Genomic DNA, 27,176 nt, shown 5'->3' with positions numbered 1-27,176 from the left:
AATGCCTGAGTAGGTAATGTTTCCCTCCCAGTAACTTCGTGGAGCAGGAGCTGGGGTCCAGGTGTCCCACCTTTTTCCCTCATAATCTCCTGGAGACTGACTGACTTTTTTCACTGTTTTGCCATCTGTCTGAATGAATAATTCAGCATTTTGTGTAACAGCAGAATAACTCAGCAGGAGTGGCCAGCAGGGAGGTGTAAGGATACTCTGGCCTTGTGAGCAGGGTGGCTGCCTGGCTGTGAGACCCAGATTTCTGAGTGATGCTCTGCATGCTTCAAGAGGAGTTTAGACTGAAAAGTCAGTTCTTTGCAGTGTGTTGTAAGGTGGCATGTCCAGTGCTCAAGCCCTCCCTCTCTCACACAGTTTTTTGACTTCCAAATGCTGGCTGTCACGTTGAGTTTGGGGCATTAACATTGGCATGTTTTTAAGCAATAAACATGTCCTTGCTTGTTCTGGCAAATTTTCACATTTGCCCCATTACATCTTTTCACCCACATACCTTCTATAAAAAGGCCATGAAAATAGATGTCTCCAACAGTCATTTTCTAGCTGGAAGTCAACATATGCAGCTAGGTAGAAAGGTGCTTTAAATCATCTTGCACGTGTTTCTTCAGAGATGGCACTCTAGTTATTTGAGACACTGTTTTTCCAACCTGCTCTGAAGGATGAGTTGCCTTTGAACAGTTTAATATTTCTATGCTGTTAAAGGAGCAAATTGAAATGCAGGTGAGAGAGTTCAAAGCCAAGGTTGAAAGTTCAGTTTCAACTTTTAGTTTTATGGCTTTTGTCACTTTGTGTCACAACCTAACTGTTGTTTTCACTTAGAGTTATTTATTAAGTAATACAGAGTTTGCTTATTTAAAATAGGCTATCTTTCTTCATGGCAAATGACAGTGAATTTCATTCTTTTTCATATCCTGTGTTAGATAACAGTTGAAAGAATAATAGATTCCAGGGACCTTTGATCCACCATTATTGTAAACTAAAAATACAACTTAATTTTTTTTTCCCTCTGACCATAATGATTTTAACCTTGTGTACTAATTTGAATGGGTTTGTGGGGGCAGAGTCTGAAATGAGACACAAATGAAGGAAAAATTGCTAATGCTGCCACTGTATATCTAATGAGCACTGTGTAATAAACCATAACCTCTTCAACATTTCTGTGGAAAATGGTGTGATTATTTTGGATGGCTGGCCCTTTGTGTATGGCTCATTACCATCTGGCATAATGTGTATTGATATAGCCTGTAATTGTCAACTTTTATTTGACATGCTGCCTTTAATAAATGTGACTTGCATGGTTAGAACCCCCTAATGGTTATCTGGAAAACTGTAATTAAAGAAAATATGTATACTTAGGTAAAATACACACCCTTATATACATAAAATAATTTTGTAGATCATCTCTGTTTTTCTTTATCTCCTGTTCTTTGTGGGAACACTTGTATGTATTCCCAGGTTAGTACAATACCAAATGCATTGCATTACCAATGTGGACACCTAAATGTGTGAAGACAGACATGAATCCTGAATGTAGGTTGTTTCCTCTTGCAGAACTTGCTTAAAATGGATTTTGAAATGTTTATTCTCTGTGCCATAAGATAGAATTAATATACCTGTAGTAATAGAATGGGTTCCCAGCCTGCTCGTAGCTTTGGATGCTCCTTCACTGGGAATGGGAACTAGTGTAATGGGCAAAGTGGTTCTGATTTTGATATTTCTCCTGAATAAGGTGGCTGAAATAAACACATCTGGAAAATCCAATGTTTGAAAGCATCTAGATATCCTTAAAGGAAAATGGGCTTCTGGCCGATAGTAAGTTTTCAGGTGCACGGACTAACATTATCTGCTGCCAAATCTAAGTTGTCTTTTGTTTATTTTCTGAAAAGTTTCCCTCCCTTGGCTTTATGGCTCATGAATACATGAATAAACAAGAGATATCATTTTGATAGTCACATGGGCTTACAGTACAAAGCGGGCAATAGGATTTTGCCAACTTTAATCAGCTTTAATACTTGTGCTTAAATGGGATTTCCTCAGATATTACCTTCACTTGTGCCATTGTTGGAGAGTCCATTGTTGCTCCTCCTAGTAGATATTGGAAAGTGCCTTCACTTCATTCTTCTCTAGATTTGCTTACATTCAAGCTACTGGATTTTATTTTATCTTTGCTTGATAATGTATTTTCTTCTCTTGCATTTGTTTTCTGTAGTGCAGATACAAGTCAATCTACAGAATCAGTATCAGCCTTCTAGTTATTAAATAATAGTTTCTCACTTTGTCTGTTTTCTTTACTCTGATTGTTCCTATGACTCTTCTCAACTTTTTCCTGCTTTCCCAAATTGTCCATTTAATCCCCATTTAAAAATCACTGGTTATCCCTATGGGAAGATTCACATTTCCAAAATGAAGTAAAACTGTCAAATGCAATATTGTCTTTTTATAAGGCAGTTACCAATACTTAAACTTCTGATAAATAGAAGTTGAAAATTTATTTGTTGTCTGTCTCTAAGAAAAGGAAGAGTAATTGATGTCTCCCTTTTTAGCACTTTCTAGTGCTTATGAAATCTGGGATGACCAAAATAAAATCAAAGCTATTTAGGTTTCTCATATCCTTGCCTATGGGCCTTATAAACATAGCTAGGCTTCCCTCCCTGTCTCACATCTGAGCAATGAAAATGTTCTTTTAATACCTGTCTCCTGTAGAATGTCCTTTGCATTCTTCTCGCTATTGAGATCATAACATGACAGGACCGATCTTTATAGCAAGTGCATCTGGATTCTTACCTTGTCAGCCCAGCCCTCCTGCTCCCTATCTGTTCACACAGCTGGATTGTCACTGCTTTTCTGGATCTTACAATGCTTAGATACTTCTTACTGTGCAGACTTCCTCTTGATGTTCTCTTCTTTACTGGTCCCAGCCTGCATGTCTGCCTCAGAGTCCTGGTAGGTATCAGTCTGACTTACTGATTCTGGTGGTATTTTTCTGCTAGCTTTTCTGATTAACACTTTTTCTTTTAAACTGAACTTGGAGTAGTGAATCTTGTCAGGTCTTTGTCTAGATTCCCTCACCTGCTTCCCAGAATTGATGCTTTTGCTTCCAGACTAGAACTTTTCTTTTAGCCTGTGCGATTTGAAAGGGGAATCACTGTGATGGTGCCATCCAGCAAAAGAAATAGGTGCTGTGCTGTAGGCTGTGATCATTATTACTTTGCTGGCCGCTAATGCCAAATACAGGAGTAAGCCAGATAGGGTCTTCAGATTCAAGTTCACCAGTTAGGGCTTCATTTTGCTGGTAGATGACAGTGCAGGTATGAATCACTTGCAGTCCACTGCAGGCAGCTGATGCCAAGGCTTTGAGGGCTCCTAGCCATGCTGTAGTGACACAGTGGTGGCTGTCTTTGCACATCAGTGGCATTAGTTGGAAACCGATGCAGACAGGTGAACTTTCAGTTGCTGTCTGGAAAACAAAGGGGAAATTGGTTGTTCTGTGGTAGATCTAAGTCAATTATGATTCAAGTCAAGACTATCAAAACCCTTCTTCATAATTCCTACACTAAGAAAAGGCAGAGGAGCTGGACATCAGGTGTCCCTCTCCCCCTCCTGCCAACTATCCACAGTGCTTAGGGAAACTGGCTTACTGAATTCGAGTGAACATCTGCCCACTAAAAATCAAAAACATTTTCAAGTCCTATAATGGGCTGAGGGAAGAGCTTACTAAGGCATGTTAGGAGGGGGAAAGAAATTAAGCACTATTCAGTGGTAGGGGAGATACAAAAATATAATATCTTTTCAAGAATGAAGAAGGAAAAACACATGAAGGACTATAGGCAGAAGTTCAGAAGAACTTCAAAAGCCGTGATGCTGGGAAGGGAAGAAGATGAAAGAGGTAAGATACATAGCCGGTTTAAAAATAAACTGTTTGATGGGAACACAATTAAACAGCATACTTGGTAAAGTTCATAGAACTGATGGTTTTCAGCTTCCTTTATCCCTCAGGTGGAAGATGCCCCTACAGTAGCTTAGTGACCAAGATAGGGGGAACCACAGAAGTCTTAGTCTCTGACCTCGTTAAAGAATTCACAGTGGGTAGATATTTTCTGCTGGATGCAGGTCATACGATGATTATTTAGTATTGTGTTTAAGTCTGGTGCTTTATCCTGAACATTTTTCCTGTTCGTGAAACCACAGCACCTGCCATACATGTTGACTGGTTTAAACACATTCCCCACCCCGGCTTTCCTTCTGTTCATCGGTCACCAAAAAAAAGTAAAATCACTTACCAAGTCCTGCCCAAATACATTGTCAGTGTTTAAGATTATTACTTTAAGTCTTTAGTCAATGCTTTTTCATGTGTAATTTTCCTCAAGAACTATTTTATTTCTCAGATTTGCAGGTATATATAGATTATTATAGTTGTCACTGAAATGGAATGGATGTTGGTTTCTTGTTGTTTTGTTGGGTTTTTTTTAATCCCAAGTATAAGGGTTTTCATCCAAATTTGTCTTTTATGTATTGACAGTCACAGACAAAAAGATCAAATCTTGGGTGTATAGTGTTAGTCGCTTTAACTCAAAAGTTCAGTGATGAGAGTTCTTAAAGAATTTTTGATTTGTCAGTTCCATTGTCTTTGTATGCTGCAGTTGCTTCCATTGCTGAGAATTTTAGAATATAGATTTTAGTGGCTAATTTAAGTCTTTGGTCCATTTCTGTGAAATAATATGCCTACTATTAACATTTTAAATTATTTAATGATTTTTTGCATAACCTATTATCCTTTGAGAGGGCCAGTGTAGTTCTCACTGTTAGTTGGTAATGAAAGGTAAACTGACTCAAGTTTTATTGCTGTTACTGAGAGCTTGAGTTTCCATTGCAAATACTGCGGAGGAGTATTTAAGATGAAGTACTCTTTTATTCACAGCAATACAATTTTGCTATTTAATGTTTCTCTTTTATCATATGTTTTGCAAAATGCTGTTATTTCTTCTTAGAGTAGGATTTGAAAGTAGACTTGGGGACTGAAGTCACGTATAAGAGCTTTTAAAGAGATCACACTGGCTAATGTTTCATAGCTCCGAATCTTTAAAGATAACACAAACAACAATTAAAGTATTCAGGATGCCAGGAAGGAAGACTGCAAAATTAATTTTTAAAAGTTGCATAGGAAATTTACTATCAAAACCTGTTTTGTTTCCATAGAATTTTGTTTCAGTATTTTGCCAATCTCCTTTACTATGTCATACAGTTTTGTGTAGGCTTTAAAATTTGTGTTGAATTCTGCATAAGATGTTCATCTCCGTAATAAGACCATTAGTGATACTGTGGTGAGGCAAACTCCAACGCACATGAATAGGAAATTTTAATCCAAACCAAAATTGTGGAATGAAAAAAAATGATTTTTTTTTTTTTTGAGATAGAAGCATATTTACAGTGTTTCTCCATCAGTTCTTTATTTTTCTCCATAGATGTAGTGCCTGTGTGAGTGTGGGGTTTCTACAGAACTTGCATTCCTTACTTTGGCATTGCAGCAGCAGGATGTTGCAGCTACTGCAGTAGTTTATAAGGGCAGATATAAACGATTTTTTGAAGCCTGCTCAGCAAAGTTCAGGAAAACATACTTAAATCTCAGTGATCTGTGCCCCTTCATTGGGGGAGAGGGGCAAGGGGAAGAATAGAAATTGCACTTGGTTTTGGATCTAATTGCCTATATAACCTAATTTTGCGTTTTTCTAATATTTTCCTGCAGGCTGGTGTTTCACAGTCAAAGAGTTAATAGAGCTGCAGCTGACCTTGCTGAGTATTTTTTTAATTACTTGTAAGGTTAGTGGTGGCTTTGTACTTTCTAGGATGACAATTACAGCTTGAGGAGCTTATAATCTAAGAGATACTTTGTATCAAGCATTTTACAGAGATCTGGGTTAGGCATCCTGGTACTGAAAGTGCAGGAACACAGAGTCAAGAGCAGAAGAACAAGAGGCCACTCACATGCTGTTCTCTTTTACACACTACAGGTAGGAAGAGTCTATGAATTAAGATTTTTCATTAAATAGATGTCCTGAGTTCAGCTGTAACAGTTATTTTTCTCCTTAGAAGCTGGTACAGTGCTGTGTTTTTGACTTTAGTATGAGGACAATGCTGATAACACAGGGATGTTTTAGTTGTTGCTAGGTAATGCTTACTCCCATCAAGGACTCTTCAGTTTCATGCTCTGCCGGTGAGGAGGGGCACCAGGAAGCTGTGAGGGAGCAGAGACAGGACACCTGACCCAAACTGGCCAAAGGGTGGGCTGCATTTCACTTTGGTTAAGTAATGCACCTAACAGCAGAACCTGTTTGTGATCCATCAAAACTTCTTAGTAAAGTCCCCCAGGTACTGCCCAAGCCTCTGTACCATCCTTTTTGGAACAACCATTCCTGCACATTGGTTGATCTTTTGGAAGGGGAGAAAGAAAAGGACATTAGCGCATGTGTGGCACCTAAAATGGTATCATCTCTTGAAACATGATGCCTGTAAGTAGAGTCTCTGGGATATTAGGTGATGGCTTGCATGGAATACTTGCTTCAGAGGCAGTGGCTGGGAAATATGCCAGCATTTGGTGAAAAAGCTTTCCCAATTCTTATACTGCTTCCATTTAGGAACTTCAGGTGTTTTAAAAATATTGACTGTTTTTTCAGTACTGCCTTGCTATGTAGGTAATTCTTGCGGTAACCACTTCTTTGTTGTCTGAACACGGGATGTGGAGCAGGAACAGGATGGAATCAGTAGGAGTCCATGATCTCGTTGCCCTGTTGTTTCTGCTTTCATACCCTGTCGTATCTTCTTGTTCTAAGTTCAGCCCTGAGTAAACTTACTTTTTTTTTTTTTTTTTTTTGTATTTTGAGATTAGCTGCTTTCAAATACAAAATTATTTAATCACTGAATTGTACTTCAGATCAAGAAAGCTGTATATAGTATTGCTTTAGCCATGCAATAGCAGCTTGGTAACAGCGGGGTTTTTTTGTTGGATGCTGGCCTTTACAAAGTCGTGTCAGGAACCCTCCTGTATCTGTAGCAGTGCTGTGGACTTTTTATTATGCCTGGGTATTATGGAGGTTCTCACAAAAAACATTAAGAAATCTATTGCCTGAGATTTCTGCAGTAGCTTTGGTTCTTATATTTTTAGTTTGCTAAAGAGAGAGGGTGGAACAGCAGTGTGTAAGATCAGAATTAGATGCAGATTGTCTCCCTAATATGATTCTTGTTAGCACAGATAATATGAGTACCGTTTGGAGAACAAATGGATTATGGAAAAAGAAATTAAAACATCCAGATCCTGAGCATTTGGAAAGCATGACACTGATGTATTTGTGTAACCTTTTCATGAAGAGTGATGCTGAAGTCAAAGAGGGGATTTTGATTTCCTTCATTAAAAGCTTATTAAATGAAGAAATAGGACAGTCGTCGTTTTGCTTCAATAGTTAGGGGTCACAGAGGCGGGCCTGATCTCCTCAGGATATTAATGCCTGCTTTCAGCTGGGGGAAATGAGCCGTCGCTTGAGTTAGCTGCAGCTTTATGTGCTCGTCACTAGGGATCCCCATATGTCCTGGGATCTGCGGCACTCGGAAATGGCAGAGCTCGGCAGCAGAGAGCAGAGGGCTCTCATTGCTATTCATAACAGGTAGCTTGGCTCAATCTGCCCAGAGCCAAGTCTGTTTAATGTTGATCAGCTGTCCATCTGATAAACCGAATTGATACGGACATTTCCTCCAAGGGCTACCCTGACAATGACAGCAGGAGCATCGGGATGTCTTGTTAGTCTTTTTCTCTGAGCTTGAAATTTTATTAACCTTTTGTTAGAGCTGAATGAAATGTGATTACAGTACTGTGTCTGTAGGTTGTGGGAGTTTCTCTCTAGCCTCCTTGAAAAACAGCATCAACCTTAGCTTTATTGTCTACATGGAGAATGGCTGGCTGTTTTGTTTTCAGATTGTTTTTCTCTACGTGGAGCAAAACTTGTGAATTATAAAGGCAGTTTTAAAAACAGCTTAAGTTTCCATGTGTGTGTGTGATAAAATATGTTCGGAACCTCTGTTTATCCTCTTGTCCCAGCTCATCTTCCTTTTGCATGCCTGCCTAGGCTCTACTAGCTCTTCCCTCTTGCTAACAGGCACAGATCACTGGCCTGAAACAGTTACTGCTGGGGTTCTTTGCAGGTCAGAAATATTTGGGGCAGAAGGTTACTTTAAATTAGTATCATTTGGGATGGTTGCAACACATCTTCACTGTCCAGAGAAAACAGTATTAATTTACTCAGTACTATGCTGGTACTGAGGCAGAATCTAAGCTGTGAGCAGGTATATGTGTATGTGAAGGTATGGAGCAGTTTGGTTACTCAGCTCCTGGTTGCTTTTGAATAGGCACAGGCAGCATAATATACCTTTGTACTAGCTTGCAATTTAATTTGAGTTTTAAGGCCTTTTAACCATTTGTCTAGTTGAGGGCATGCATTGAATTTCTGCTCATATGTGAAGTCTCTATGACATAAAGGGAACTGCTTGAGTCAGAAAACATGTGAATGTGCTGAAAATTTCCTGGGGGGAAAGTCTGTGTGTGTCTAGGCTTGCAGCATTAAGAGGATGCTCCAGTTGCTCTGTTCCCCCCTCCACTTGTCCCTGCTCAGTTATTATGTCTGTTCATTGCCCTGTTGTAGTTCTGAGCTAAGGTGACATCTCTGGGCTCCTTGGAGTGACAGTCACTATCAGGGTCTACAGGGTTGAATTGTGGCGGGACAGGGGTAGGAGAGGGTTGTGCTAATGACTCTTGTCATGCCTTTTCCAAAAATGAAAATAAACAGAGGGCAAGCCTCTACGGGATAACCTTTGTGGCCAGCTTCTCACAGGGAATTGAACCTCTAAATTCAGGATGTGGTGCAGTGTGTGTTGGAATAAGAAGTGATTTGTAAACCTATTCAAATAAAATTTGTTCTGTCCCTTTGCTGGACAATCACCTCTGCTTCTCCTGACTAAAACAACCAGTGAAATATCATTAGTACATAGTTTTAAAATGTTCAGCTGTTTCCCCTGTTCCCCGTGTGCCTCTCCCTTCCCCTACCCTCCCCCCCGCTATTATTGAACTGCAAGATATCCTGTTATTAATTTAAGTCTAATTTGAGCAGTCATTGACTGCAGTGTTCTTATGGTGTTCAGATCAGCCTGCTTGTGACTCCCCTGCTGATTGTTCTTTGTTCCTTCCCATCAGTTCTTTTTGCTTGGCAGTTTCTTCATATTAGTGTCCCTCAAGCTTCTAGAATACAAAACAAAAAAAAAAGCAAAAAGCACCATGACGACTGTATTGATTACTTAACTTTATTTTGTGAAGAATTCAGACAAAGGGCAGCTCCAAATGGAACCTGTGGTACCTGCAGCTTACCTGGAAATAACACAGTGATAGTTCTCTGCGTTTAACACCTTCTGGCTGTGGCTTCTGGAAGTGCACAGAACTACTTGATAATGCATAAAACATCTGTTTAGCACATGCGGTTATTTTTTGTTTGTTTTTTTTGGTGGGTTTTTGTTTTCCCCTAAGAATATATATTGTATTGATAGTATCAAAAATAAGTGTACTTTTTCTTTGCTTTCAGTCAAAGAAGTCTGGCTGAGATTACAGAACTGATCCACACTGCCTTTCTGGTGCATCGTGGCATAGTGAATATTGGTGAGCTCAAGTCCTGCGATGGCCCGCTGAAGGATATGCAGTTTGGAAATAAAATGGCTGTTTTGAGTGGAGATTTTCTTCTAGCAAATGCTTGCACAAGTCTTGCACAGTTGCAGAATACTAAGGTAAAAAGAAAAACAATCTTCTACTGCCAGAGCAAGTAACTATTAGTAACCCTTCTGAAGGAGAGGCCCTTTAAAAAATCAGCAGTTATGATATGTCTGTATATATGGAACATCCTTTAAAAATCAGCATACTTACATTATAGCTCTAGATGGGGTGACAAGCTGCTGCTGCTGTGAACGCGTTCACCACTGTCCTATAGGATTACTGTGATGATGTCTTCAGTATACATTCTGAAGCACTGTAGTAATGGATGAGTGGATCATTTGGTGAATTTAATGTATATCTGGTGGCATGCTCATGACTACACCACCTCTGGCAGATTGCTAGCTGAAGACATGTTTGGTTTGTTATTTTGTTTTACCTTGTGCTTTGTGAAAGGCTTGTCAGTCTTAGGGAATTCTTGGGGGAAAAGGTTTCATTGCTTTGTCTACACAACACTCAGGTGACTTTTTACTCTTAATAAAATTACGTTGTTAGGCATTTGGATGCCCCTGAATATTGGATTGCCGTATTAATGTGGATGTACTGGCTTCTAAAGGGCAGCTGTAATCCAGCTGCTCAGCCAAACTGTTTGAAACTTTACAGGGAAATGTTTTTCATGACAAACAAATCATATATATGTATGATCTTAAAAAATGAGACAGCTGGCGACCTTAAGAAATCATTTTCTAGTTGGTTCTTCTTTTTCACAGATAGGATCAGCTACACCAAATCATTCTTGATATGTGTTTGTCTAGCTTGATCTTAAAACTTCCGATGGTGGAGATAGATTCCTGGGCAACCCTGTGCCAGTCTAGAGTAACACCTAACTATGTATATGGCTGAAGAACTTAATGTGCCATCCTAGTGGAAACGGAAGACAGTTCTTATTAGCAGGGGTGCTCTTTATACATCTGAAGATTGCTGTACATCCTAATGTAAATAAATGTTTGTCATGCCTTCAATTGTCAGTAGTCAACATAATTTTAATTCTGAGCTTAAGGAGTCTGTGTTTTTAGATTCTCATGCTAAAGCTCCTCGTGATGGTGGTTGAGTATTTCTGTACTGCTTTGATCATGAGTGTGACAGTTTCTTTCAAAAGTGGTGTCATTTTGTAACACAGAGCTGAGATTCTGGAGAAGAGACAGAAAATTAGATGTCAGTCTGCTGGAATAGTGAGTTAAGCCTTTATGGTGGTAACTGGTAGTAAGTATTAGGAAAAGTTCTAAATAGTGCAAAAATTTCATCATTCCATAACCAAAATGGAGTGCAATTGGTCTTACTAATTATTGCTGATTTGTACCTGTTCATTTTAATTTTTTTTTTTTTATGCTTAATAAGATTCTTAAGATGGGGCAAAGGATTTAACCCTACATCAATTTTTTGTTTCAACGTAAGAGGAAACTTATAAAATGTCACACCTATAACTTTGCATTTAGTACATCATTAACTATTGCAACAGGAATGTATAATCCCTGAAGGCTTGCCAGGAAACAAGCCTACAGTGAAATGAAGCACAAGTGCAAAGATACACTTTTTTTTTTCCCCCTGTTCTTTTTTTTTTTTCTTTTTTTTTTTCTTTTTTTTTTTTTTTTTTTAAAGCAATCATTATACCGCGTGTTGGAAAATTCTGCCAAAACATTTTAGCACTTTTTTTCATTTTTCTGACATCTAAATACTTTCATAGCTTCTACATACGATAAGTGGGATGCCATTATGGAAACTGATTGACTTAGTAAATTATTCTTTTTCATACATCTAACCCTAGTAGCAAAGTTAGAAAAATTGAAGTATAAGCTATAGAAATCTCTTGACAGGTGCAATGATTTAAACATACTGTATTTATTCTTTTGTAAATGATGAATTTTCAAATCTGGCATCTGTTTTTCAGCAGTGTGAAATAACTGTGACTTTTTTCCTTCATAATGTTTTGTTTTCTTTGATGTAAAAAGCAAAAATCAGAGTACTGCTTCTTTGCTGGCATTTACTTGATAGCTCAGCAAATTGGCTAATGAAATGAGCAGCGTTATATCGTTACATGCATGGTATTGACCATGGTAGGCTGTAACCTCTATTGACATGCATAGCTGTTGTATAGACTAGAATTTAAAATAAAAGGAGGTTTAACATTAACTGAACCAAGATAATTTTATTGTGGTGTTTAACTCTAGTCTGAGCTTGTGTATGATGCATTTATCTCTGTGCTTCTCTCGGGGCTGACAATTAGATGTGAAATTCTGTAGTCGTAATGAAATGCAGAGCTATTTTATAATTGCCAAGGGTAAAATTAGCAAAGTCAATTATTTTCCCTTAGGCTTTTCCCTGTAGATATTAAAAGGCTGCAAGGTAATTGCCTTAGGTAACACTTTGATTTTTAAATAACATTAAATATAGGAATTGTTGTTGTTAATTCGTAGTAATTTTCCTCTTGCTACTGTTGTAGAATATATCTGTAATGATGTTAACAAGGTTTGAGTCTCAGAGCTTGTGTTTTTGGGGGTTTCTTTTAAACTAGTGCTCATACTTCTTCTATGTTACTGAAGTTGTGCAAAAGAAGGGTTGGGGTATTTTTCTGTTGTGGTTTGGGTTTTTATTTTAATATCTGAGCCTAAAGGACTCCAGATTTCTTGAAGCGTCAGTTAGGAAGCCTCCTGTAAGCTAAATTCTGCTGTTGTACTATTATAAAGTCATCCAAAATTTTGTTTTCTGAACATGCATAATAATTCAGAAGAAATTCTAATTTCCTACTTTGTGAAATTATGAGGCATTAATTATGATTACGAAGTTGGCATTGACTGTGGTTTAAAATAAAAAACTGAATGGCAGATGCAAATGCGTGTTGCATTTCTGTAATTATGGCAGAGTTCTACATTTATTCAGATAAAAACTTTAAAGTGAACATTAATTTCTTCAGAAACCTTTTACAGCTACAAAGCATTAGATTGATCAGATCACATATACTTACAATTCTTTTGTACATACGTGTTAATATTTTGATCACCTTATATAAACTATCCTTTTTGTATTTTTTCGTCTACTTTGTATTTCGGATGGTGGCTTTTCTTGGCCTGCTGATTGTGGTGATAAATTATGTTTGAAGATAATATGGATAAAAATCTTATTTCAGAGCTGCATCCTGTAGTACACTGTATATTGCTAATCCATGGATTTTAGTACAGAATTGAGCCCCAGGATGAATTGGTTGGGATCTTTTAGTAGATGGTCTATCAGCAGTGGGTTTAGGAACAGTGGGCCTTTGACAAGTAAAGGCATATTTGGTTTTTGCTACTGAAATAGTAGTAATGCCTGGTAATGTGCTGGTTTATTGGGTTGGGGTGTGTTTATATGGGATGATATTATTTTGAAAATTTTTCTCATTTTGAGGGTGCAGTGTTTTGGTACCAGGATTGTAATAAGGTATTTGTAAAAGTAATCATAAACATGTAGATGTGGGAGAGATGGAAAAGCATGTTTGCCTAACAAAATAGGCTACCTCCCAACTATCCTGTGGGATATGTGGCCATATGCAGTTTTAAATAAATACGTGAATAAATCATTAAGAAGTGTAAAATTATATGTTTAACTGTTGGTTCTTTGTTGCTGTCAGAAGGTACCATGTCTTTAACATTTGTTATCTTGCTTTGCTTAGCCAAGGGTTTCGGGATGAAACTGCTAACAGCAACTTTTGTCGTATGGAAGTCCTTTGACTCTGGTCTGGTGATATTCAGATGCAAACACAGCAAATGTAATAAGCATTAATTGGCGTTTCTGTCATCTGTCAGACAGATAAGTGATATGGACATTATAACACAAGTGATGTGTGAATATTGACTGTGATACTATCAAGTAATGTGCTTTTTCGGTGTATATCACAGATAAATTGGAAGAAACCTTTTGCTTCCTAGAGTATTAGAATCATCAGTTGTCTTACTGAAACTACAGAGGTGGTGCATAAAAGATGTAATTATTACCGGTTTTGATCCTCCTGTACTTGGAAGACAGTGATACATAAAACTTCAGAAGGATGAAATTATGCATTTTAGTGCAATCCCTACTGTAATTTGCTGATGACTAAAGAAAATGATAAAATAATATGTAAATTTATTGCTTGCAACTCCATAAACTGGTAGGAAGGCATCTTTTGTATTTAAAAAAAAAAAAAAAAAAGAAAAAAAAAAGCCCACAAACCAACCAATCAAAACCAAATCACCAGAAACAACATATCCAAACAAAAAAATAACCCACCTCCCCCCAAAAAAAGATAAAAGAAAAAAAAGCAAGCCTACCCCAAACCCCTGAAATACATGCAATGATAGTGTTCTCCATAGTTCTTACTGAACCCTGAAGCATGACTATTTTCCCACTATAATTCGTTGAGCTATCGTTGGAGTGATTAAACTATTCACAGAAGTGCTTCAAAATCTACAGCCTGAAAGCTTGGAATTGAATTTAAGAATCTCATCTATCAATGCAGAACTCTGCCAGAAGACTGTATTATAGAGCATTGTTTTATTAAGCATTTTTTGTTTATAAATAAACAGTAGCACAGGTGTAGTACTTATATAGTGGATGCATTTCCTTATGTTAAGTTTATGTATTCTTAAAGGCATAAATGTGTTGTTTGCCAAATAGGCCTTGTGTTCGCATAAACATCAACAAGTTAGTCATGTAAATCTTCCTATGTCTTCCTATTGCAACAATCTGAATGTACCCTGTACTTCATAAAAGAATTGCTTGATCTTCAACTATGGTTTCTACTTCTGGTTCATCAGTTGTCCTATTGGGAAGGCTGTTCTGAACTTGAGTGATTTGGTTCCTTGCTGACCAATGAAGGATATGGAGAACATCTCCTTTCTGGAATTACGCCTGTTGCTGTTTTGATGTAAATTGACATTTTTGAGAACTGACAAACAAGTAAGCTAGAATCTATGCAATTTTAATTTTTAAATGTCATTTAAGAAAAGTAGTACTTGTGCCACGCTTTCTCTTGCCCTGGATGATGTCAAGAGAAGAACATAATCTTTTGAAAAATATATTTTAAGTGAGAAATCATAGGTTGGCTAAAGAAATTATTCCCAGGATCAGTAGTAGGTTTCTTTCTTCAAAACTGAAAACTTACTCTAAAGAACATGAAGAGTGCATCCCATCAAGAATCCTATAAGAAATACCCTTTTTAAAAGGAAGTGCCTCCTTGCCAGTGTAAATGCAGCCATTAGCAGCCGTTGACTTGTAATAGGTCCAAATTACTGTCCCTTAGAACAGTGCTTTACATTTTGTTTGAGGCGAGTAGAAAGTGCTTCTTGGTGGTAAAAGTAGGTGTGAGATGAGTTATTTTCAGAGCAATAAAAGTTATTTTGAAAAAGCTATTCTTCTTGGTTTCCTCTGGTAGAAAATGTTATCCATAAATCCCACTAAGTGTATTTACATTACATTTTACATAAAATAAACAAACACCTTTAATCTGTATTTTCTGTCTGAGATTCAGTAGCTGATTGATGAGAGAAGGCAGGAATAATAATGGAGAAAAGGTGAGAACCAGAAGTAATGTGTTTGCTGTGTTATGTAATGTGTTTCTCTGTGTTAACAGAGAAAAGCCGAAGCTGCTGCTAAAAGCATTTTCAAATTAAAGTGCATTTTAATTTTTTCTCAATTATTTTAACTTTTCACCTCTGCTTATGTATCTGTTTCCTTTTTCTTAACTGATACAAGCTGCTGTTAGAGATAAGTACCTTTAAAATGATCAGTTCACAGAGCAGCAAGGTAACACTGAGGCATGAATTTGGTAAGAAGCAGAGATCAGATTAGATTAAGACACCCAAGTTAGGAAGTTAGATAGTGAAGTTGAGTTCTTTGAGGAGGGGGAAAAAAAAAAAAAGAACCTCCACAATTTTTTCTAGAAAGCAGGATAAAAAGCTTTTCTGAAGTATATTACCATGTCTGTTTTGCTGTACTGTCCCACGTCATTGTTTGATGGTGATTTACTGGACTAGATAGGGAGTAGGACATTATCTATATTGCTGAGTATTTTTATTTTAATTAAGTATTTTAGAGTACTTAGTGGATGTGTTTCAGAAACAGACACTACTGAAAAATGTAGATAAGTTTAAAGAGCTCAGAACTGATTTATGGAAAAGTACATATAAGGAACACTGTTTTGTCTGGGTAAGGGGGGAGAAGAAAACTGAGGAAGAATGTAATGGTTTTGAACCTTTAATGTACCATAGAATCACAGAATAGTTAGGGTTGGAAGAGACCTTAAGTATCATCTTGTTCCAACCTCTTGCCACAGGCAGAGACACCTTCCACTAGACCAGGTTGCTCAAGTCCCCATCCAACCTGGCCTTGAACACTGCTAGGAATGGGGCAACAACAGCTATGTCATAGCCATCGTAATGGCATTATTACAAAATAAAGCTCTTCCTTGGGCAATCCTAAATATGCGGTTCTGTGTCATAAAATACTGAGGTACATACTCAACATTTGCATACAACTTAGGATACATTTTATTGGGGAATGCAAGCACAGTTCTGAGAAATGCATTGTTGTGATTCATACATAATTATGAATCAATTCTTAAGAAAACTGTTACTTGCTTTAATAATTAGTTTTAGGGTGCAACAAAATTTACAAATTTGTATCTATTTCTGAGGGATAAATTTGGCTTCAGTTTATCTTAAAGGAAAACATAAAAAGAGATTGTAATCCAGACAAACCTTATGTCCATTTAATGGACGTATTGCTTTTCCTGCCTCATGTTCTCAAATACTGGATTTTTTAATAAGAAGATTTCTGTACTAAAGTTGTGTTAACAGTCATGTGAAGTTCATTTGATAGCAAAAAGGCACTCTATAATAGTTGATGGAAGGATACAAGCATTGGCGGGAATCCTGTATGCTAGAGACAAAAGTGAAAATCTATTGGAATCAATACTTAGTAATCAAATTTTTCCCACCTGACCTTAAAACTCTTGTCTAGCATTTCTGTTGTCATTAGAGGTAATGGTTCTTGTGATGGTGATGATAAAATTGTAGAATGATGCTAGTGAATCTCCTAATTACTGCATTGTGCGCTTCCCATTGCCTAACCTTGTGTCAGTGGAACAGTTCCTTAGCAAGCGCATTATTTGCCTTTTTTTTTTTAATTTGAAGAAGTAAATTTATAGCTCCTAAAATAACACCTGAGCAAATGAAGCATTCAGTTTTCTGCATCTTTTACAAATTTTTGTCTAATATACTTTTGCTATCTCTAAGATAATTAAATATTTGTAAAAATTTCATTATCCTAATGGCTGTCGTTGTATGTTTGAAAAGTAATCTTTTCAAGAAGTTAAATTAGAGGATTAGGTGACACAGTTTATTAATTTATTAATTTAATTGAAATTCTAAATATTGGCCTTAATCTGTAATTGTGGTAATAGGTTAGCAACAGTCTTCTGTTTGATGTTTTAGAGTTCTGTTGCACTGCAGTGAATGTTGGTTTTGAGATTACAACCAATTAATGTTTTGATTCCTAATCAGTGCATTCCTCAAATAGTTCTATCTTTTACCTTAATGGCCTTCTGCACCTGTACTGTTTTTTAAAGCTAATGCTTATGTTAAGCTTCCTCAAAGCTAGACTTCTCTGGGGTTAGTATAGATCTGTATTGAAAGAGTTTATTTTTCTGTCGTTCTTAGCCATGGTACTGCTGGAAAATTTTATGTTTAGATTTCAGTCTGTTTTCTGTCCTCCCACTTCTGCATGAAAAAATAGTTAGGAAAAAAAAAAAGAGGGTGGGAGGGATATCAGAAAGAGTGATTTCTGCCACTTCCCTTAAGGCCATATATGACTTACAACCAGTGCCTTGTAGCAGAATGATTGCTGCAGAACATGGAAGGACTGCGATTGAGACTGATACCAAAATACATAATCATAGGTAGCATGGAATTATCTAATCTACAATTGAAGCTCTTTCACAAAAATATACTGCAATAATATCTTAGAAGCATCGAGGCATGGAACTATCAAGAACAGAATTGTGAGCATCTGAGATTCTGTCTTAATGCTACATGGACTAAGCAAGTAAACAGTCTCAGGAAAAAGTTATCCATTCAGTTCTGACATATTTTCAATAGACTACTAAAGATTTTCATACTGGTTTGCATGAAGTCCATTTAAGTTTCTTGCCTCTGAATTGCCCCACTATTTTCTCAACTTGTATTTGAATTTGCCTTCCTTGTAGTAGCAATTGGACACATCTTTCTGCTACTCTGGTCTGCCCAGTAGACTAAAGTCAGTGTTTACTGCTTGAGTTCCCAAACCAAATAACTGTCACTATAAGTAAATATTGTCCTCCTCAGAGGTAAACCACACAGCTGCTTCTAACACTTGGTTAAGTAGTTCTTTTTCTGATAGAACTACTGTTTGTCTCATTCTAATTAACAGAATGGTCTGCAAAATACTAATATGCTATCTATACATGAAAGCAGGAGGGCTTTTCAGAGATGACAAGCATCAGTGAAGACGAAAGTGAAAACTAATTTAAAGAAACTGAAGGAAAAAGTTGATTTTGTTGAGAGGCAAGCCAGAGGTCATTCAAGATCTCAAGATAATCACTATACCTGGGAAATGTGTTCTGAGTAGTTGGGGTAAAAGTGTCTGTCCATCTGTTTCCTCCTTTAATGTATGACACTGAACTGACAGTTGTATAATGGTGAAGACAAATGGCTTAGGAGTTGAAAATGCAAGATTTGAGATAAATATATGCATATCGTATGTGTGTGTATATATATGTAAATCAATTTAATTGAATGTTAAGGCCAAATTATAGAAGAAAGGTTCTTATTATATTTTTTTAAAAGGCAAACCTCCTCACTTTACAAAGAAGAAATTGCCTTTCAAAGATTTGAGGCAAACATTAAAAAGTGGCTATATTTGATATTTCCTTAACAGTTAACAAGAAACTGTATCCAAGATGTTGATCGCTGCCAGAATATGTAGGAAATGGATATTCAAAAGAAAGTAACATTTATTCTAAGAAATTGAAGTAACGACAACTTGTGGGCATGTGATATTTTATTCTGCATGAGAATGCACACTGTGAGAAAGGACTCGCAAGAGCCAGCAGTTCTGCTGCTTCATTCACCACTTACTTAGAATAGGTATTGGCACTGTCCGGGTTTCTTAAAGCAGAGGTGTTCATTACAGCTCTTTTTTTCACAGCCATGAATAACCATCACGTGAGGATTCATTGCTAAATAGCTTTAGTTCATACACAGATTATAAAATGAAAATGAATTTTCACAAAGTTGAGGAAAGTGATGTCCTCCATGAGCAGTATTTACCATGCCAACTTCATTCTTTTTATAGGTGAAGCAGTGGAAGATCACAAGTTCTGGTTTTTTTGGCATTATTTAAAGTCTGTTTCTTAAACATAGTAAGATTTCGAGAATGCATAGTAGGATAAAAAGTAATCAACTCTGTTCTGATTAAATACTGTCTTAACAATATTATTTCAGGTGTTGTTTTTGTTTTTTTTTTTTTGTGTTAGGAGTTAGTACATATTAACAACAAATTTGGTTCTAGAGGTGGACTTCCATGACAAGGCAGTTAATACACAGTTTTGCAGAAGGACGGGAGGTCACTGGGGTTACTATGCAGTCAGCTGTCCACTTGGAGTACAACTTCAACTGAGAATACACTTTTTAAAAGTGAAAATACATTTTTGTGATGATTCAGTTGCAATTCAAAACTGTTAGCAATAGTGATAAGAGTCTTAAAATTTGTCTGGATGGCCTTTCTTAGTCTCCCAAGAACATAACTGTTTGTAAAAGGACAATCTGTTTCCAGTACAATTAGTAAACTTAACCCTTCCCTAAGAGAGTATTTGGCACCAGCTTTGTAGCCTTACTTTTATTATTTCAAAGACAAGAAAAATCATTACTGCTGCTGCAGATGTGAGAAAACAACATCAGTGGTGGTCCTCTTCCACCACGTCTGAGGTTGGAAGGGACTTCTTGAGGTCATCCAGTCCAAACCTCCCGCTCAAGCAAGGTCAGCTAGAGCAGGTTGTCCAGGACCACGTCCAGATGGCTTTTAAATATGTCCACAGATGGAGACTTCACAACTCCTTTGGACAACCTGTTCCATTGTTTGATATCCTCACAGTGAAGTGTTTTCATGTGTCCAGATGAAATTTCATGTTTTAATTTGAGCCCATTGCCTCATCCTTTCAGTGGGTACCACTGAGAAGAATATACTCCCTCTTCTTCATTCCTTCCCAGCAGGTGTTTATACACATTGTACTAGTAGGAGAGGTTAAAATATATCTGTTGTAAATAGGATAATAGATTATGTATCTGCCCCTCTTTTTGCACTGCTGTGAAGCTTTTCTTTAAAATGAACCTTCTGAGGGTCAAATTTTTAGTAAAAATGCCTTTACATCTGGAGTGGCTTCAGTGCGATAATACAGATAGTGCATAAAATTATGGCAGTCATGTAGACTATTTAATTGTATTTTTCAACAAAATGCTGAGGTATTTGATATCTTGTTGGCCATCAGGATGACTGAATCTTTGTATGAACTGGAAATGTTCGTTAATATTAGTGGTTTGAAATTCAGCAGCATTTCTCTTGGAGTCTGGAGTCTGATTGCTGCTACTTCTGGTAGAGTGGATTGTTGATTTGCTAGTTTAACAACCATCTGCAGCTTTGTTTTGTTGATTCTGTCTGTCCAGTGATAAATGGTATTACTTCTGATTAATGTTTATTCAGATAAAGTCTATGCAAAATAGTTAATACCACTTGCAGGTACAATTTCTGTCAATTTGGAGCTGATCAGATTTTTTTTTTTTAATTTGGTTTAATCCACAATTCATTTGTGAACATATCCCAGTTTAATGGTTGTCTGTACCAGTATGACTGGATGTAGTACCTGATAGCCATGCTTTTCTGCATCATTTATTGATGTGGAAGGTTTTATAGCTACAGAACCGTGTAGTCACTATACTTTCTTTGTTCACTGTTCTATACAGAAGAAAGATATGTAATGAAATTACCCTATCCAAAAGGGTCAAGCTGAAGAAATTATGTATTTCCCTAGCCTAAGTCACTCATCAACAGTTGGTTGAGTACTTCAGTGCAAGGATCTGCTACACTGGATCTGTAAAGATATTAATACACTGTGTGAGGTGCCATGTGGACGTAGAGAAGAGAAAATGATATTTCTTCTATTGGTTATGTTATTGATAGGAAGATGACTGAATTATGCACTCTAAATCTTTATACTAGTGAAAACCCCTTCTGTGGATAGTATTGATCAGCATTAAAAGGTAAGTTAACACTATTGAAAATCCTTAAGGTAGACTCACCTTAAGGTAGGTATTTGACAATACTGACTATTCAAATTGACTGCTGCTGATTGTTTGGAACAATTTTATTTTTTTTTTATGCCTAGGAAGTACCTTTTAACCAAGTAGTGGGTCTGGTGATGTGTTTATTTTGCACATTGTATTTTGCTACTAATCTGTCATTAACGGAGTGAAGAAAACCATAAATGTGTTTTCCAATAGCATTTAAAACTTGCTAGAAAGCAATTTGCTGTAAGGAGTCCCTTCTATGTGTTACAGCTAAGAGAGGGATGGCTTAAAAAATACTAAAGCTCAAGATGATTTCAAATAGTAAATCCAATAGGATTCAATAAACATTACATTAAAAAAACTCTGTAGGCTGGCACACTTAGTTACCTGTATAACTAATGATATTTGAAGAGATTACCAGGAAAGAAAATTGAATTCCAGTGCTCTTGGAACTCCTTGGAGTTTTTGCTCCCTTTATTTAGGTATTATTGAACAGTCAAAATCCAATTTCAGCTATTTACTGAATTTCATCTTTAGCTTCCTAGTGTTGCAATATTTTGGCATCAAATGCAGGAGAATTCTTAATTTTAAGAACTTTTTATGGAATTTTTAAACATGGAAATATTTCCAAAAACTAATGCCTGTTTGGGGAGGGAAGTCAAATGCAACTGGAAGAAACTTTTATCTGTATATGTAATGTTTCCTGACTGTCTAATTTTCTTCTTTATTTGTATAGAGAAGTCTTGTTACATTTTCAAGTCTACGCATCAGCAGCAAGTAGGGTCTGTCATAGCAGATGTGTGAGGAAAGGATATTGTTTCAACACTAAGAAAGGAAAGAATTACTTGTGGCCCTTCTTGAAAGGAATTTGGCAAAGCTAAGGAAGCTTGTCAGATGGAAATTGGGAAGGATGAGGAACAAAGATATATCCATTGCTGTGTTCTTCCTAGTGCTGTTTCCTGTCTTCCCACAAGAGCTTCATCCTTTCCCTGATGTTCCCCTTGAAAATATCCAGTAGAGTCTGGAGAGACACTGTATTGCTACCCTGAAATAGTGATCTGTGTAATCAATTCCATTTCAGCTGCTGAATTTAAAATAAAACCACCACACATTGAATGGAGCTCAAATTCATTCCTTTTTTTAAACTAGAATGAGAAACGGGAAAAAATACATATGCAGTGTTATGTTGCAGTGAACTTTAAACAAAATATTTCAAAGACAAGTAAAGGGAACAAAGTGCTTGAGTTGCTAAATCTATGGCAGCAATGTCTTCTTTTCATCCAGGTTGTTTAGAAATCTCATGAAGGATGAGTGGGGCCCAGAATCCATTCTTTTCACTGTGCTTGAAGGAGTCTGAGTCTTATTTTCTAACTCTGAAGAAAGTGTTCTGCCAAAAGTGTCTTATAATCTATGATTTTCCTGCAGTCATTCTGGATTTGAAAGTTCACTTTTAATTAAAATACACCTATGTTTTTCATAGACAGAGCTGGATTTCCCAGGGCAGTCAACTACAGCAAAGAAATGGGCTGCTATACCTGTGACAATGAACGTATGGCCCTATTCTGTGTCGACATGTGTACACAGTGCTTTGGGAATTATGAACCCTGAATTATCTTGTAGATGGATCAGTCTTCAGTAAATACCCAAAGGATTTAGTCTGATTTCAGGAAAAAGAGGAAATTTAATGTGTGGTTGGTGGAACATCCTGAGTAGTTTTCTGAACTGCTAAAAAAATTACCACCATTTTGTTTTATTTCTTCAGTCAAGAAGTAGAAATATCTGAACTTGAGAAACTAGACTCAGAAAAAAGCTGTGCATTTTCTACAAATAAGTTATTATCCAGAAAAGGGCAAACTAAGTTGCATGAAACTTCCAATCTTCAAACCTACAGACCTCCTATGGCATTGAAACATAGCACAGTCTTCTGGACTGTTTCGTGTTTGCATCAAAGTCAGAGCATGAGTTCTATCTTGCTATGGAATCAGCAATCACGTGCTTGTGTCCAAAATTCACATCATGTTATGCACTTAGTTTGCCTAGATAGTAAGAGACATTTTTGCTTTAACAATCCATCTCTTTTTCCCATGTTCATCCTAAATTGAAGGCCTTTGTATTGACCTTTTAAAAGCAAAAGAGATCACATCTTTACAAAAGGTGTTGAAGTAACACCTCCTTAGGAAAAAAGAAAAAAAAAAAAAAGAAAGAAAAAACAAATGCTGGCAGAACTGTTGCAGAACATGTGTTTAAAGGGCGTGAAGTTATTTGCATGAGCACTTGTCACCTGCAAGTAATGGATCATCCCCTGGGCTGCTTCTAGCCCTGTGGATGCTCTGGGGGAGCAGAAAATAAGCTTAGAAGATGCTGATGCAGAGTAGAAAATGAAAAATAGAGTGGAAGTTTGTTTTCTCTCAGTGTGATGTTACTCCTGCTCATCTCGAGCACTGAAGAGGGACCAGACTTCTCAAAAGTGTGTAGAGGAGTGGAAAAATAGCAGGAAGAGAGATTATGAATAAGCTGCCTTTGGTTTCTTTTCAGATGCTGTTGTTTTCAAGCACTAATTCTGGCAATTCTTTCTTCCCTTTTCCCATGTTTGAACTTGTTTAAAACGGAGCTCAACCTTTAAATAAAAAAAAATAAAGGTAGTTGGAAGCACTTGATTTTTCATCTACCTTTCCTGCTCTTCAAACTTGCTTCTCAGAAATATCAGCAAGTGGAACAGGGCACTGGTCAGGCAGGAAGACACCAGTGGGAATGGAGACAACTGGGACACTGTTTTCTGCTCTTCCATTGGCATATTGCATGATTTTGGGGAAAAGCAGTTCCCTGACATTGGTTTCCCCTTATATAAAACAGGAGGAAATAAATTTTACAGTGGTTGTTGATTGCTTTCAAATTTTCTGATGAAAAGAGCTGTGTAAGAACTACTCAGTGTATCACTGACTGCATGAACCCTACTGAATCTGTAATAATTTGTCTTCCCCTGTGTCAGTTTGGTATGCAGAGGAAAATTACCTGGTTTCCTCATTTCTCATTGCTTTCCTCAGCGTTCAGGACCCCAGGCCACTGATGTTAAGCAGCAGATGCTTTTCATAGATCGGATTAAGAGTTGATGAATTAACAGAGCCTCATGCAAGCATCCCACTGTGCTCTTGAAACTGGAATTACATTCCTGGTAGTGATCTTCATGGCCTTGCATTTACCTTTAGAAAAATATTATTTAAAAAAAAGAGAGATTTGGAAAGAAGGGAGGTAATATTAAATTCTTGCTAACATATAGTGTTCAATATGTCACTAAAGTCCTAATTGGTATTTAATATATGGATTCTGCTGAATAGTGGATGTGTAATTCTCCTAAGATGTTTTATAAGCTGTAAGAGGAAGAGGTACAATTGTTCACAAATGTTTCACCGAGATTGTATTAAGTTAGTTAAAATTGCCTTTGAGAGCAGAGTTGCACTAAAAAGAGGGAGGAGAGATGGAAAAAAGAAACCCCAAAACAGGGTCCTGCTCGGTCTAGAGTTTCAGGCAAGAGAGGAAAAGGTCTAGTTATCCAGAGCCAGCTGCATTGTTAAAAGTTCATACTATCACTTTGACATTTAGAGTAGGACTCGGTGTCTTTGTAAATTCCTCTTCGTATTACCAGTGTAGGTCTCTGAGCTCAGACCATTTCACAAACCATAACATTTTTTAGTGAGTGATTGATCTGTATTATGTGTCCAAGCCATCAGAAGAATCTTGGGATGTTGCTTGTATAAACTGTAATACAATCTGATCTTAGGCATTTAGTTACAGACTTTCATAGACCTATTGGCGATACTCAGTCCTCCTGGATTTGGGAATAAAGCTTATCTGATACCTTAAAAAAAAAAGGGGGGGAGGGGGAGAGATGTTTAAAAAGAAGGGGGGGGGAGAAGGAAAAAAATAAGCCCCTCTATTCCCCACTTAAATAACTAAACACATCTGGTAACACTGTAGGATCATTGTCCTTTCAGTTCCTCTGTGGCTCATATTGCTACAATATTTCTTTGGTATCTAGTTTCCAAAAGGGCAATGTGATTTTTTGATATTTTTTTTTTTAAGGCTGTTTTTGTAGGTCTTGCAAATTAACCCATATGCATTGCAAGAAAAAACATGACTTTTAATCAGCACCATTTCTAAAGTTAGCGCTTGCTCTGTGTATATGAATATGTATATGAACCAGTGCTTAAAAAAAAGAAAACACACAACCTTTCTGCTAGTACTCAAAGCTAGCATACAAATGTGTTTTTATTATCAAAGAAAGTATGCCTAAATGTTAAGGTACCTTTCCGTTGAGGGTTTTATCATTTGACTTCTTGTTTTCAGTTACCAGAATGATAAAAATTGAAACTAAATCTTTTAATTCAATAAGAATGATGTTGAATTTTAGGAAGCAAAAAAAGGAATCAGATATAGACTCATGTGCATAGGAAATTAAGCATTCAAGAAATTAAAACTTTGTGAGCAACTAAAGGGGTAGCCTTAAGGTGTGCTTATTTGAAATGCCTGCATTTAATTTTACAATAAATCTGAATAGTTTGTTCCAATTAAGACAGTTCATGTGCATGACTTTAAATTGTACAGTAGTTCCAGGGAGTCTGTGGACTGCTTGTTTTACATTCTGGATCAAGTTCAGATTTTTAGGCTTCACTTGAATAAAATAAAAAGTCTGAACCCTGAAGATAATACAGATTGATAAATCTGATTTAAACATTCCCGTGTTGCAGACTTTCAGTGTATGTGGTACAGCTGAGCCTCAGGCCATGCACTAAATACATCCACAGTGCATTCCCAGGGCACCCGAATACCAAATGATCACATTTGAAAGGTTACCTTTCGATGGATTCTGACTTTTCTGCATTAGCCACGAAGATTAGAATTTTAACAGCTCCCAATGAGAGGTATTGTGAAATATTTACTTGGCAGGAAAAAAAAACAAAACAAAACAAAGCCCAGGTGAGATACTGTCTCATATTCATGAACTGGGATTTATTAGTTCTGTGAACGTCCTTGTGAGAATACGCTCCATAGTTCACACTTTAGGAAAAAAAAAAGTCTTGGTTTTCATTTATATTAACTGAAAATTTTGATATAAGTGTTATTGTAGTAGAGGTTTAAACAGAGAGAGAATCATGCTTGTGCTGAATATATCCAATACATCCTGCAGTCTTCCACAACTAGCTTTTCTGCAAGGAAAGTTATGACCATTTATCTCTCTGGAAATCTGGCAGTGGCTTTGTTAGGAAAATTGATGATAATTAAAGATGTATGGCTTTTTCTCCTTTTCTTTTACAGGTTGTGGAGCTCATTTCAAGTGCTATTGGTGACTTAGTTCAAGGTATATATTATGAAAACTCAAAGTCATCTGAGGTAAGAATTTCAGTAGTTTTACATACCTGAGAAGTTTGGTGTTATTCATGTGTGACTACAATGAATATGATGACTCACTCATCTGTTTAAAAGAAGGAGGGAGAGAGAGGAAGAGAGTCCTAGTGAGTTTCAGCGGTAACATTGTTATGATACCTGTGAACTCTGGTGGAAGTTTCTAGAAATGCTCAAGGAAGGACTGTTTTATTCCCGTGAGTGCTTAATAAAATAATTTCATGTATCATTACCAGAAGCTCTAGACATGTCTTCTTATGGGCTTTCCAAACAATTCCAGAGGTTTCTAGTTAGGATTCTGTCAGAGGCACTTATTCCTGTGTAGTCTATGTCACTGATATTTTCATGTTAAGTTTCTCATTTCCAAGACCAAAGATGCTTACAAAATGCTTCATCCCAAACTTGCATCAGATCCTTTCTTCTTCTGAGCATTCACATTTTGATAGTACAAGCATGAATTTTGTCCTGGAGCAGTAAGAGTGTAGCGCTGTACTCTCTTCCACCAGAAGTCACCGTGCACAGATTGCAGGAGTTGGCACGGGCAAAGATGGCAGCCCCCAGAGTTTCACACCAAATAATCTTATATTTCTTCAAGGGCAATTATAGATATACTGTGTTACTATTTGGCAATGAAAACTGGT

The 27,176-nt window shown here is 37.0% G+C and overlaps 1 protein-coding gene across 1 annotated transcript in view; it reads left to right on the top strand.

Annotated features, from left to right (window-relative positions):
* Window positions 1–27,176, top strand: part of PDSS2 (prenyl (decaprenyl) diphosphate synthase, subunit 2) — a gene marked incomplete at its 5' end in the record, with an annotated part of 67,105 nt that overhangs the window by 14,179 nt on the left and 25,750 nt on the right. The window contains 2 exons of the mRNA XM_010013438.1: window positions 9,624–9,822; window positions 26,449–26,523. Coding sequence (XP_010011740.1) covers window positions 9,624–9,822; window positions 26,449–26,523 — 274 coding nt within the window. The remainder of the gene's footprint in view (window positions 1–9,623; window positions 9,823–26,448; window positions 26,524–27,176) is intronic.

The sequence above is a fragment of the Nestor notabilis genome, unplaced genomic scaffold (assembly GCF_000696875.1).
Source record: "Nestor notabilis isolate BGI_N333 unplaced genomic scaffold, ASM69687v1 scaffold18804, whole genome shotgun sequence".
NCBI lineage: Eukaryota > Metazoa > Chordata > Aves > Psittaciformes > Psittacidae > Nestor > Nestor notabilis.
Note: the sequence above shows the minus strand (reverse complement) of the source record. Positions and strands in the feature narration are given on the sequence as shown.